We start from the raw sequence: 14,177 nt of genomic DNA, 5'->3' as shown, positions 1-14,177 counted from the left end.
TGCTCTGGTTCACCAGAAGCGGCTTAGTCATGCTGGCTACATGACCCGGAAGCTGTACGCTGGCTCCCTCAGCCAGTAAAGCGAGATGAGCGCCACAACCCCAGAGTCAGCCACAGCTGGACCTAACTGTCAGGGGTACCTTTACCTTTATCTGGAGATGCTGGCAGTTGTTCTCAATGAGCTATGGCACTTCCCCTGTAAATTTTCAGACAACAACCCTAACACATTTACTTGGGAACAGATGTGTCCTATTGAACTCAAGAGGATTTATGACTGAGTAGGCAAGTATAGGGTTACACTGTAAGTGTATGTCTTTTGCACCAGGCACCAGTTGGTAGATCTTAAGGTTTTAGTAAAAAAAATACAACTACACCCAGAGTAGATCCTGGGACCCTGAATTCTTCCTACCCCTGTACTAGAATAATACAAGTGGCCTTAATTGATATTGCATAGAATTGAACGTTCTTACACACACACAAAATCACTGGTGACCTCTGGAGTATTTTCTCCTTTTGAAGAGTTCTGTTGATGCTTAGCACAATGCCTGTACAAAACTTCTTAAAGCAGGGGTCAGCAACCTTTTTCAGCCATGGGCCAGTCCACCGTCCCTCAGAGCATGTGGTGGACCAGACTACATAGATTTTTTTGGGGGGGGGGAATGAACGAATTGCTATGCCCCATAAATAACTCAGAGATGCATTCTAAATAAAAGCACACATTCTACTCATGTAAAAACACCAGGCAGGCCCCACAAATAACCCAGAGATGCATTTTAAATAAAAGGACACATTCTACAGTGTAAAAGAAAACCACACTGATTCCCAGACCATCCACGGGCCCGATTGAGAAGGCGATTGGGCCGCATCCGGCCCATGAACCTTAGGTTGCCTACCCCTGTCTTAAAGTCTTGAGTCACTTCACTTTGGGAGCAGTGGGAGATATGGTTGTTATGCAAATATTCATCAATGGAGCTATTGTCCTGCCAATATTTAGGCTTTTAAAAGCATATTTCCTACAGGGTGTGTTCAGTATTAGTCTCCAGTATTAGGAGAAAACCAGTTGTGCCACACTGCCCATGTTACATGGAATAAAATTGGTTCTTTCATTGCATAGCAATGCCCAAGCAGTATTTGTGAACTGAGGAAACAGTGCCAGGGAAAGGTGATTTCTGCTCCTTAGAAATCAGTAATGTCAATTTCAATTCTCTTTGTTTCTCATTTTTCCAAACTTACACTCAGTTCTCCACATTTGCACAGCAATTTGCAATTTTAAAAAATCCTCATTGTCTGCATTTCAGTGTGAATTTATCCAAATAAAACATTTTTATGCCCTTTTGACTAATGCACACTTTTTTGCAGTTTCCTGACACAAGGCAATTTTGTATGTTATTTTCATAAATGTATTCATTTTTTATGCATGCTTACGGCCAATATATGCATATTTGTAAAAGTTGGCTGGAAAACTGCATCGCAAAATGCATTTGTGCATTAGTTTGAGAAGGGTGAATTAGTTTCACATTAAAATGCAAACGAAACCAAATTTCTTTCCTTGTTCTTTCCTACTCAGAACAAATACTTCCCTTTTGGAAAATGAGGCAGTAAAGCAGGTGAAGCAGAGACCTTCAGAGTTTGGTAATGAACTGAGTTGGCAAGAGGAGGGCAAGAGCAGCAAAGAGCTGGCCGCAGTTATTCAATTTACGGTCAGAAGTCTTCATTTTTGGGAGAGCTTGTGAGGCTGAGGCAGCCCCACAAGGCACAAGACCAAAAACTCTTGGCAGCAAAAGAATCCTTTTTTCCTAGACTGGGTGGTCACCCCTTCCCTTCACTCTAGCCATGAAAGAACACTTTTGTATTCTTATAAGTTGGTGGATGGAATTTGTTTTGCGGAAACCAGGCATTCTGCCAAGCTTGGATATTTCTTGCTGCCCCAGAAAAAGAATTTGCAGCACTTCTAGCTCTCTCACCTACCTGGTATACCAATATTTGGGCGAAGATGCACAAGTATCTTGCTTTTCTTCAGTACCACACTAGTAACTGAGTGCTATTCCAGGTTCCAGGATCAATTATCCATAATGCCTTTCAACTCCCAGCTGACATGCTTCTCGCACTGTGGGCCAATTTCAGAAGAGGCACTTCATTTTCAAATTTCAATTTTCCCTGCATGATGACATTACACTCATCTGTGCAATGATTTTTGAGCAGAACCCAAACTTTTGCATTCTGACATCGCACCCACCATTTCTAGTGTGTAACATCAGACCTCAAGCAAGTCTCATAAACCTGTTGTGTCAATGCATTGTCCTGGCTCGAGGGATTTCTCAACATTGGATGTGCATCATGATGCAAAAGTACATGAGATGCATGACCATAGCTTTTTCCAGAGCAGATTTGGAAGGTGGTTGAGAGCAAGGAGACTCAGGACAATTTAAAGACACCCTCTACAATTTTAGTACAACAATGCATGAGCATCTCATAGCAGAGGAGTGGGCAGAAAGTTGATCAGAATCTAGGGACAATCTCTGGGTGAGCTACTGCAGATCAGCAAATGCTTTTAACTCCCAAAACTTTGTTCACCTCAATGAGGCAGCTGAAATGAAGAAAGCTCATCGAGAGTGCATTTTTGTGTGAAATGGCTTGAGGCTCATTTCAGTTCTGGTACTGAAAATGAATCCCTCTGTACAGAAAGCACCAGAAGGCTCCCAGTTTTTAAATTTTAACCATATGCCTTTTGGACCTGGTTCCTGTTGGTAGATCACTGGATTTGGGCAGGGGCGGGGGGGGGGAGTGATGCAGCAAGCCTAGTCTTTCCAGCCCAGCATAGTATTTATGTGAAATATACACTACCTTTCTCATAGCACATTTAATCATTGGAGTTGGGAATCCTAAACAAAGCCACTTTAGGATTTCAGTTTTCTCACTGCTCCTCAAAACAGCATCTTGAGTGGCCGACTGAGTGAAGCAGAGGACCTCAGCAGGTAACTGCCCAGAACATACTACTTGACGTAGTCCAGATTTAGCCAGGTCCCTTTCCTCAAGGCAGGGTGCCAAAAGATAAAATGTACCGTATTTTTCGTTCTATTGGACGCACCGGACCATAGGACGCACCAGACCATAGGAGGGGGAGAACAGGAAAAAATTTTTTTTCCCTTGTTCTCCCCCTCTAAGTCAAGGTGTGTTCTGTGCGTTCAAGGTGCATTCACCCGAAGCCTCCAGAGCCCAGCGGCAGTTCCCACTGGGCTCTGGAGGCTTTGGGTTCCTTTCAACCTGATCTTTGGGGCTGGCGGGGGGGGGAGCGCTGCTTTCCCCCACTGCCAGCCCCAAAGACCAGGTCGGGGAACAGCAGGATGGCGGCGCTCCGCCTCCCCGCTGTCCCTCGAGCTTGTGGGGCTGGTGGTGGGGAGAAGCGCTGCTTTCCCCCACCGCCAGCCTCCAAACCAGGTCGGGGAACAGCGGGAAGGCTGCTCAGTGCGCCCCAGGCTTCGGGATGCAGGCTGCTATCCGCAAGCCTTGGGAGCTCGGTGGGAACTCCCGTTGGGCTCCCCAGGCTTGCTGATAGCTTCCTGAAGCCTGGAGAGCGAGAGAGGTCGGTGCGCACTGACTCCTCTCACTCTCCAGGCTTCAGCGAAAGCCTGCATTCACTCCATAGGACGCACACATATTTCCCCTTCATTTTTGGAGGGGGAAAAATGTGTCCTATAGAGCGAAAAATACGGTATATACTACCTAGAAAGCCAGTCATGCAAAGGCGAATGTCCACACTGAGCTGGAAACCTAGTGGAAATACGTCCTTTGGCATATTAGGAATAGGAGGTGAAAAGGGGAGAGCAACAGGCAGTGTCCTGTGAGGGGCCCAGTAGCCTGAGAACAAAATAGGGACAAACAAACCTTCCAAATACGCAAGTAAAAAGTGAAGGCACTAGTAGCAAGCAATGCTGTAAAATTTAGAGAAATGGCAGCACATATATACTACTTTACCAGCCCCTAGCAGGCTAGTAAATAATTTTGAGGGCTAGCAACTTTTATGGTCTGCAATACTGTTTTGAAGGGTTTCCTTAACTGGTGATGCCAGAACCCTCTTTCTTCATTCAGGATCTTTCATGTTTAGTATTGTGGTTGATTTGTCCTCAAATGTTTGGAAATGTCTAGAATTTGTTTTGTTAAATTTTTATATTATTTCTTAAATGAAATGCTACTTGGATAGTTTTGGGTTTTTTGCAGTCTAAAACATTTGTTAAATCCAGCAAACAAGCAATCTTTGGAGTTTGATTTCTAATTGGAAAATAACTGTTTTGCCCCTCCCTGCCCTTGGTTCATGGTTTTGCTCTGCAACCATAGATTGTACAGGCAATTTACAGGCATTTTGCATAGTTGGACAAGGATGTTATGATACACAGAACAGATTTTACTTAATATAGGCCCTGCTGTTTTGAGGGTGCCTCCAAGGTGCCTACATTTTCCATCTGTTTTCCCACCAGCCTTCCTGAAGGAAAATCATGGAGAAGGTAGTAGGCAGGTCTGCTGCAATATATGGTACAGTGACATCTAGAACATAGTGTGACACACACTAGTCTTATTGAAAATGCAAGGCAGACAAAAGAGAGAGCAGCAGAAGCCAAGACGAGGCTTGGCTAGCTCAGTCGGTAGAGCATGAAACTCTTAATCTCAGAGTTGTGGGGATAAGGCCCATATTGAGCTAAAGATTCCTGCATTGCAGGGGTTGGATTAGATGGCCCTTGTGGTCCCTTCTGACTCTATAATTCTATGATGTGTGGATCTCCATCCTTTGTTCTGTCCAAACCACCTAAGGTATTTTGTTTTGTTGGATTCATGTGTAGTGTGTTAGTTGAATTTTCTCTTTTTTAAACCAAGATTCCGAAAGGCCAGTTTCAGTTGACTAAGTGAACTGCTAGGAGAGCAAACTTTCTAATTGCAAAGAAAATCCAGGTCAGGGAAACAATGGACTGGCCTTAAACACAAATAAAAATATACCTAATGGGAAAAGTTAGCCAGAAGGTGGCAAAGAAACATGGTGGGTCCAGTAAGAAGGCAGAATTTGAATTATTCTGTATGTCATCTTTGAACCAAAAACATTTAAATAGCTGCATTCTGTGCATCTTCTAAATAAGGGAAGGTCACAGTTTTTCACTCAATATCCTGTAGGATCCATTTAGGATCCATTTTCCCTTTTTAAATGCACTCCTTTTGCTGTCACACGTTTTGATCAATTTACAGTGCTTTAGATGGAAGATATCATTAATGAATGGAACTCTTATAAAGTACGCTGAGATTTTATGAATAAGCTGCCCCAGTGTGAATGAATGACAGTCAATGAGATGAGGTTGAAGTTCTGCACTAGTTCATTCATTGACATAGTGCCTGGGAAACAAACTTTCATTTAAGATTAAAGAAAAAACACACGCTCAGCAGGTTCACAGCTTAATCTTATAATTGTATTTAAGTTATCTTCTGAACAGTTAAAATATTTTTTCTTAAAAAAACCACACATTACCATGACCCTAGCTCAAGTGAACATTAGTACGTTAGCTACACATCACCAGAACATAATCACAAAAATTCCAAAGCACTCATTACTTTTAGAATCTAGAGAACAAAGAGAGCAGAGTTACAAATAAAAATAAGAGATCATGTGCTTTCTTTTTAACCTTCTGTGCCCACAGTTATCTGAGCTTCCTGCAGTTGCTAAAGGCATGCACTGGTCTAGTGGGTGTTTGCTTTCAAAGGAGCAGCAAGCTGTTAAGAGAATAAATTGTCATAAGAGCCAATTCAATTTTGCCAGATTTTAAACTTGCAACCCCCACACTAACGTGCTGTACAAAAAGATATTAGAATTAGCAATTTATATTGTGAGCATTTCCTCTTGTATGGATCAACAGCTACCTTACTTTTCCCTACTCAGCCTAAATTCATAATTTGGAAGTGAATTTTTTTGACCATCTATGACCATTTTAGTCCCAGAGAGATAAGGAGGGAAAAAAGCTCTGCTTTAATCAGCAAAGGCAGCCAATAACATGGAGAAAATAAACATGGAGTATTTAGAAAATGGTCCTCTGTGCCTTTCTGCTAAAGCATCTGCTTTGGGCATCATAGATTGGGCAGCGTGCACAACAATGATTTATGCATATTAGATTCCTGAGAATCCCAGCTTCCCTTTTTAAAAAGCAAGTTTCTAGCCCTCATTATAGTGAAAATACATTTGAAATCATGCAAGAACCATTGTGAAATGCTCAGGTCAAAACCTGAAGCTTTAGTTTCTTGAAGCCTACCCTTGCAACCTTGTTTCGCTCACACTCATACAGCTTTTCACAACCCTCTTGCCTGTCCAAACTTTCATTGTCCATTTGATCTTGTGCAAGTGCCCAAATGCAGAGTTCAGAAGAAAGCATGCAAATCAATACAAATTAAGTGAATTTGGGTGTTTTACTGATTTGCATTGAACAGTGAATTTTAGTTTTTTTAATGTACACAAGTAGACCTACAGAACAGACCACTACTTGTACTTTCTCCAGAAAAGCTGAGTAGTGCTTTAGGGAAAGCATTTCTGCATCTAGAATGGTGTCTGTAGATCAGTGAATTTGCATGAGCTCTAGAGCCAGGTAATAATGGTTTCTTAATGGGGCTAACCTCATAGTTATGTTCCATTGTGAAGGTTATTGTTGATTTGTCAAAGATCTACCTCCTGAGCATACCTTGCATCACTGAAAGGTCACTAATTGTAAATCTCTGTATGATTACTGCCACTTTAGAAGACCTAAATTTGTGTGCTACAGCCCAATTGCATTTTGCAGACCAGAGATATAATGTATAACTATGCCCATGATATAGGATGCTGCAGTCCTAAAAAGAGCTCTGATTTTAAGAAGCAGATTGAGGACTAGTCAATCACAATTCTGAAGGGGAGCCTATAAATAAAGCATGGGCTGCACCCATGTTTTATTCCAGCAGCCATGTTATAAATCAGAAAGATGCAGAGGGTGACTTACAATACAGAAGTGTTGCTTCCAGAGCATGCAGTTCCCAGGATGCAGCATTTAAACCCAAGTGAAAACTGCCCAGGACATGATGGCCTAAAGTGAGAATTGTGCTTCCACAACCAGTTGGCTCACTCTCAGCTGGATATGTAAGACTGATTTCAGAAAAAGGAGATTTACCCAGAACTGCAGCTTGAGGAAAAATCCAAAAGGCTTCCTTCTTCAGGGAAACCCCTCCCGCCCCAATCCCCCCATTTGACCACTTGATTAAAGGAAGAGCAATGGATTAGGGCACAGCTCAGCATTGTTAAAATGCATCATATATGTAGGCCACTTAGGGACCATATATGTGCCTTGTGCCACCTAGAGTTTCCCCAATTCTTTCTTCCCAAATCCAAGAGAATTTGGGAAGGCATGCAAGCCGTATAAGCCTTTGTAACTAAAAACTACTGAATGTTCCTCCTACCCTCCTATATCGAATAGTTCCTTCCTGGTATGAAGCAACAGCAGAAAACAGCACACAAGTAGTCACTTCTTTTGATAACACTGTTAACTCCTAAACATGTCTGAGCATAGCATGGAAGGGAAAAGACCCCCCGGACCAGAAGACCTCATTTGGAGAGGTACCAATCACATGAGTTCAAATTGGCAGATTCATATATGAACCCAGAGAAGGGGAACACACATATGTACCACTCTCCTTTTCTTTTATGAAGTCAAAATAGGTTTGTTTTTTTGCTGGCGGCAGCAGGGTCTCTCTCCCATCTTCTAATTTCAGAAGCAAGCATAAAGTCTTAAAATAGTCATCAAAAGGTCCAACTTGTTCAGAAGCCTAATCAGGAACAGTGAAAGTGGCTTAGCGTTGCTGAAGGGGGGGGCGGGTTCCTATGCTACGTATTCAGCTGGGTGCCCAGGCTGAGCTTATGTTATTTAAACTACTCAATTGCTCTAGGGTTAGAAATGCAGAGTTTTACAGCAAGGTTCTCTCCTATGGCTCAGAGCCAGTTGTGCGCTGCTTTTCCTTCTGTAAATACCTGCCTGTGGAGCTCTCCGCTCCACACCAGTGAAAGGCAAGGCCATTTGTGATTAGCAATTCCAAGTTAGCATTTCATTGCAAAGAAAGATATTAGGGCTCAGCCCCTCTTCAGAAACGTCATTAAAATTCCCTTTTCAGCTTTCGCATCACATCCATTTGGAATTACCCATATCAAATTAACCCTTGAAATGTCCATGTACGGAGATGCTTTAGAGCCTTTCTCTTCCAGTGAAGAACAAAGCCCTCCCCAAATGGTTGGAGATGCAGGAGGCTGAAGGCTGTAAACTTCATGCAACTTGAGTGGGGTAGAAGTTGGAGGGAGGTCTTGCTTTTTGCAGTGGCCTTTCTCCATGCCAAGGCATGGTGGGCCCTCCTTCTATTGGAAAAGCACCATTTCAGCTTCTTCCTTGAAATGACTTAACAGGAAAAAACCTCACTACTTTCCCCTTGGTGACAGGTTTTATACATTAGAATTAATTCTCCAGTACCATGTTTGTTTGTTTTAAAGCCCCAAAGCAGTTAGGTGTGTTTGGGAACAACAGCAGGGAAGAGAAGGGTTATGACAATAAGGAAAGGCTGCACCAGAAATGACATTGTCTCTTATCTGATCTCCAACTCCACATAACAGAAACAACCTCCCTATGTGCTTGACAGAGCCACCGCCAAAGACACTTCCCTACACACACACACACACACACACACACACGGGAGAAAATACTGATCTCACAGCTCTGCCAGCGAGCAAGAGAAAATAACCTGTTGATGCTCCAGTTGTAGTGGATCTACAGTCCTGTTCCACACATTGTCAATACTGTACTACAAAGTATAAATGGAATCCGAGTAATAGTGATGAAACAGGGCTGGGGCGACAGTGAGCTTTCAAACATAATGAAGAACTAGTATGTGGCAATCTGTCTCTCGTTTTCCATCTTGCTTTGCAATTCAGTGTGCAAGGCAACCTTTTTCATACTCTGAAGGATAGTACAGTTAAGGAAAGCCTTCTAGCTGCAGCTGTGACTTCCTTTGCCTTTTCTCAAAGAAACACTTAAAAAGAAAAGCAGACCAAGATCAGCATGTTTATCCCCACCCCAAGAGAACAAATACTTCTGACTATGCCTTTGGTGCTAATGCAGCCCTAGATGATACACAGGCTGAGAATCCATGGGTAAGGCAGAGCACTTGCACAAAACTCTCACTTTTGAACCAAAGTAGAGAACTACAGGACAGAACCAGCTGCCCATTTATTCTTAGTTTCCACTGACTTTCTGAGCCCGCCATGGCAAATACCAAACTTCACTGTGGGGAAATTGCTACTCCCAAGTGAATGAAGAGGAGACACGCCACAGAGCGGACCTGCTTAGCAGCATAAAAGTGAAGCTCTTTCCCCTAACTTCCAAATTTAAAATCTTGGCCAAATAAGTTAACCCTTCCTTGTAGGAGACAAGCGTTATGCTATTCCCACACAACGATGGGGGGTTATGTAGTACCATAGGACAGGTTTGCTTTTGGTCTTTTCTGTCCCTAGCTAAGACCCCTCCACTATTCTCCTCTACTATTATCCACCACAAAATGACCTTGCAGCTTACAGACTAAGATGTGGAGTCATCAGAATCTCCCGTTCTTTCAGGAGTTCCCCTCTAACAGAGTATGGCAACAAAGCACAAATGCCAGCCAACGAATAATGACACAATCAGGTTAACAGGAAAAGTCTGAAATCTTGGCTGAGTGCTGAGGGAATAGGGTGGTTGCTACTTTTGATACCATACTCTTCTTCCGGGGGGGGGGGGGGGGGAGAGGAGCAGAGGTGCAATACTGCACCATGTGGGGAGGGAAGGAAGAAGAACATGGAAATATATTGACAGCAGAAATACTGCCCATCACCAATGTGGTCACCAGTAAGTCTCGCCTCTTAAGTAAATTAGACTTTGGCAGAAGAAGGCTTCACCTTTCATTTACTGGCATCCGCCGGATGAAGATTTTAGACAAGTGACTAACTGCAGAGGGCTTAGCTGAAATTATTTAGACTTCATCATTATCTCCCGATTGGTTTCTGGCCACCGGGGCCTTCATTTCGCATCAAGTTGGCCCTCCTTTAAAGTCCAAGGCCCATCTACAGAAAAGTAGATGCGTCCTTATCACAAGTCCCCAAAGGTAGAGGCATCAGCCTGCTGTTCCCCACCTACCAACACATCACAAGGTGATTCTCCCATGGGAACAAATGGTGGCAAGGATTTTTCTGCTTAAGAGCGAAGCAAGAAATTCTGGCAACATGTTAAATATATTTATAGGACATCTGCACTCAGGACAAGAGAGGAGATGGGAGGGAGAAGTGTGTGAAGAGGGGAGGTGTAACACATCAGTCATTCAGGAAAGATAAAAGGAATCTTCTGATATAGCAGCACTTGAGCAGTCAGCTGCGCTGAGAAGACCTTGTCCGAGATCAACCATGCGCTGACTTGGTTCCAGAAGTGTGTCTGAGAGCCTCTCTCTTCAGTTATATCTGTTATGTGGATAATTCTTTTGCCCTGGCATTGGCAGGTAATTTAAATATCGCAGCTTAAATGAGTCCTAGGAAAGAAAAGACAAGAACTATTTGTCATCCACATTTTTGCTAATGAAATTTTATAAACCATCAAAAGATGATTATAGGCAATCTAGATTTTTCAGAATGGATACATCTTTCTTGGGGTGTGTGTGTGAACCCTCAGCCTGTGTATGTGATCTGTTTCTCAAGTTATTGTTAACGTTCATCTTGTAGGACAGGTGGTGGTGGCAAGGAGGGAAAACCCAAATTATGTTGGGGAGAGACCGTGACAGCACCTCCACATTGTTTCTGTTGCAGGTGGCAGTAGTGCTGAGAAGTGGCAAGGTGCTGATTGGAGTGCCCAGGAAACTCGATGGAGCACGCTGATGTTTCAAAAGTACGGGTGACAGTTGAGCACTTGAGGAACCTCACAAAAGATCACAACATTTCTTCCTGTTCCCTGATCACTTGTTTCTGATCCTTGGCTGAGATAGAAAAATTGCACCTCCCAGGTAGACTGCTAGAGTAAGAAGTGGTTCTTCATTACAAACTTCAGTTTCGTTCTCTCCTCAGCTTGTGCTCATTTAAATTAATTCATTCTTGGTCCACTGCAGTTACATGGCTATTTCTTCCTAATGCTCCTACAGGCAAGGAAGTTCTGAGAAGCCAAAGGACAGAACCACCCTTGTCACCCCTTTATCTGCAGTGGCTTTCAGTAATACTCTCAGTTAAGGAACCAGCAAAACCTCCATTCACAAATCATGTCTATCCACCATGCAGCCTACCTGCTGCATTAACGTGTTGTTGTTATTTTTTTACCTGTGCAAGTGTGAGGTACAGTGTAGTGCTATTTATCTGGAGATGTAAGTGTATGTTCTGGAAGGGGAGCGGTTAGATTCTGCTTGGGTAGCTGGATCATTCAGGAAGTCCCAGATGAGGATGGTGTCATCATGCGAGCTGCTAACTATTTGAAATTCGTCAAACTGGAGCCGGAAAACTCTGCCGGAGTGCTCCTGGATGGGGAAAGGGAGACAAGTCAAATTCAGAAGCATTAAGGGTTGCTGTGATCTTAGCACTGTATGTTTCTGATTACAGAAATGTGAGGTTTTAATACAGAAGTATACACCTCCTCCTAAAGAACCAACTGCACAAACAAGCAGTCCTTTCATTACCTAACAAACCATTTCTGTGAAAAAATCAGGAAAAGGTTTGCACTCATGTTCAACCTCTAAATTCCAGAAGCTGGGAATACTTGAGGGAGGAGGGCACTTAGAAAAGTTAGTTGTTGCTTTTTGTCCCATTTGTGGCCATTCTAGTCCAATCTGGCTGGCCACTGGTGAAAACAGGATGCTGGACTAGACCAATCCTTGTTCTGATCCAGCAGAGCATTTCTTACTCTCTTATGTGAAATGAGTATTTATTATGTGGCCTTTCCTCTTATCATCTGGAAATGGAAAATAAAACAGCACACACTATGCTGCATTCATTGCAGAGACAGGTTTAATTTTAGATCCTGAGGAGATGCAGCAAAACAGCAAATGTTACATTTCCCCAGTTTGCAAGCACCTAAAACTTGCCTGTTTCTGCTCACCCTTTTGAAGGTAAGAGTATCAGACACAACTTTAATGAGGCAGTGAAATCTTAGGGTTTGTTTACAGTGGTGGTTTAGCCACGAGCAGCAGGATTCACAAGTCAGTCTCAGCTGAAGTGTGAACATAGTCACTCAGGGGTAATGAGCACTGACTCCCCCAGCACCTCATTAAGGCTTAATGAATTCTACACCACTTCATATATTTGGTCCTTTAGGATCAGAACAACGAAACAAGGTGGCTGCTTTTTCACTTATCCTCTGGGTCCTATGTTCTCTATACAGCAGCACAACTGTATTTAGATATATATCAGGCAGAAGGAGTTGAGCTGGCCTATACCGTGTGAATTAGTTTGGAAAAAGCACAACTGCATCGCTACAACAATGGACACATTTGCCACAGAGCAGACAAGCTCAATGCCACCATTAGAGTCTTTGTATTCTGCTTATTCTCCACTTTAAGGCATAGTTTTAAGGCAAGGCAAATTCAAGACAAACCTATATTAGGACTTTTGCATATGATGCAAGCTTACACAAAGCAGCATTCTTTAATGGATTAGATTTGGTGGCATGGCTAAGGAGGAGCATATTTTAGTCTAACTCTCATTTGACAATCCAGGTGAAGTTTTATTATGTATTAATACTAGGTAAATATATTCCCTCCCACCCGAGATCAATCAAAAGCTCTTACCACAAGAGTGCGCAGGCAGAGGGTTCCAGCAGGGGCACGAGGGTCCAGGGCAGCTACCAGATCCCACACCTTAATTTTCCTGGTGGCACGAAAAAGAAGGAAGAACCAGAGTTTCATTAAAAAGTAAGTGCGAGCACTACATGATATTAAAAAACTGAGTTATTAATCCATCTCAGCTGATCAATCTACTTCATGGAGAAAAAAATAGATGTGCATCTGTTCTTGCAACTTGGCTTTGCTGTTTTCTCTTGTGTTGGCTGGAGGTAGTATGGTTGATATGAAGATAACAGATCTTAATGGGAAGCGTATGGTTAGCATAAAGATAAATTAAAACTAAAGAGGTAACATCAATTATAACAGAAGGAATGATAACTGTTACACTGTATTGTACTGTGATATGACTTCAGTAATAGTAATACGATGTATAATTTGATGAATCCAAGTAGCGTTTACCTCACCAAGCATGTCTTTTATTTTAGGTCCTGTTAATGGGACTTTATAAGCAAATTCTACCTTCCACTTATCCAAATGAGGCCAGCAGGAAAGCAAATTTGATTGCTACTATAAGTGGTTGTCTTTGCAGAACCTGCAATGTATTTTAATATCTCCTCCTTTAAATACTACTGGTATCTGTTCTTGTTGCATTTTATATTTGTAATGCTGAATGGGGAAAATTGATTCTCTCTTTCTTCTAAAAATCCAAATTGCATACAGGTTACTTGCTCAGTGAAGCACTGGATCTGTCAGAGTAAGGCAGTTCTAATTTTCTAGCCTTCAGGGTAACAGTCAGTTTGGGGTGGGTGGGAGAGAGACTCTAGACAGCTCTATTTCATCACTAAATTTGCAAACTGCTCTGTGATCCTTGGATGAAAGGCAGGATAGACATTTAATTAATAAATTAATAATAAATTCTCACCCATCATAGGCTCCACTGACTATCCTCTTGGTATCAAAGCGAATACATCTCACCAGCTCTTCGTGGCCTTCCAGAACTCGCAAACATGCCCCACATTCAATGTCCCATAACCTAGAAGACAAGGCAAACAATCATTATGCAATTGCCATAGAAAAATGTTTTGGAAATACAAATTGCAAATCGAACCTGCCTATTTATCCAGGAATGGGAGAACTCTGAAGAAGCTCCCAATTTCTTCCTAAATTCACATTTTGTATCTAGAAAATCACAAATTTCAATGTGAAACTCTACTATTTTCATTTCCAATACTGTACATTTATGAGTAGTAGTGCTATCTCTGAATTACTGCCTGAATGTTGTTTGGGCTACATAAGAGACAACAAATTATAGATAGCATGGAGATAGGGGCCGTGTCAACTTGAAGAGATAAGATT

General features: G+C 42.4%; 2 protein-coding genes across 10 annotated transcripts in view; one reads left to right on the top strand and one right to left on the bottom strand.

The window, feature by feature from the left end:
- POLL (DNA polymerase lambda) overlaps positions 1-14,177 on the top strand; it is a 127,033-nt gene that overhangs the window by 80,580 nt on the left and 32,276 nt on the right. The window lies entirely within an intron of this gene.
- Positions 10,226-14,177, bottom strand: part of BTRC (beta-transducin repeat containing E3 ubiquitin protein ligase) — a 115,740-nt gene continuing 111,788 nt past the window's right edge. For all 9 annotated transcript variants that reach the window (XM_053389413.1, XM_053389411.1, XM_053389414.1 and 6 more), the window contains 4 exons: positions 13,744-13,854; positions 12,828-12,906; positions 11,368-11,561; positions 10,226-10,592 (listed from right to left, as the gene is read on the bottom strand). In XM_053389413.1, coding sequence (XP_053245388.1) covers positions 11,400-11,561; positions 12,828-12,906; positions 13,744-13,854 — 352 coding nt within the window. In that variant the 3' untranslated portion in view covers positions 10,226-10,592; positions 11,368-11,399. The remainder of the gene's footprint in view (positions 10,593-11,367; positions 11,562-12,827; positions 12,907-13,743; positions 13,855-14,177) is intronic.

This window comes from Podarcis raffonei, chromosome 5 (genome assembly GCF_027172205.1).
Source record: "Podarcis raffonei isolate rPodRaf1 chromosome 5, rPodRaf1.pri, whole genome shotgun sequence".
Lineage (NCBI taxonomy): Eukaryota > Metazoa > Chordata > Lepidosauria > Squamata > Lacertidae > Podarcis > Podarcis raffonei.
Note: the sequence above shows the minus strand (reverse complement) of the source record. Positions and strands in the feature narration are given on the sequence as shown.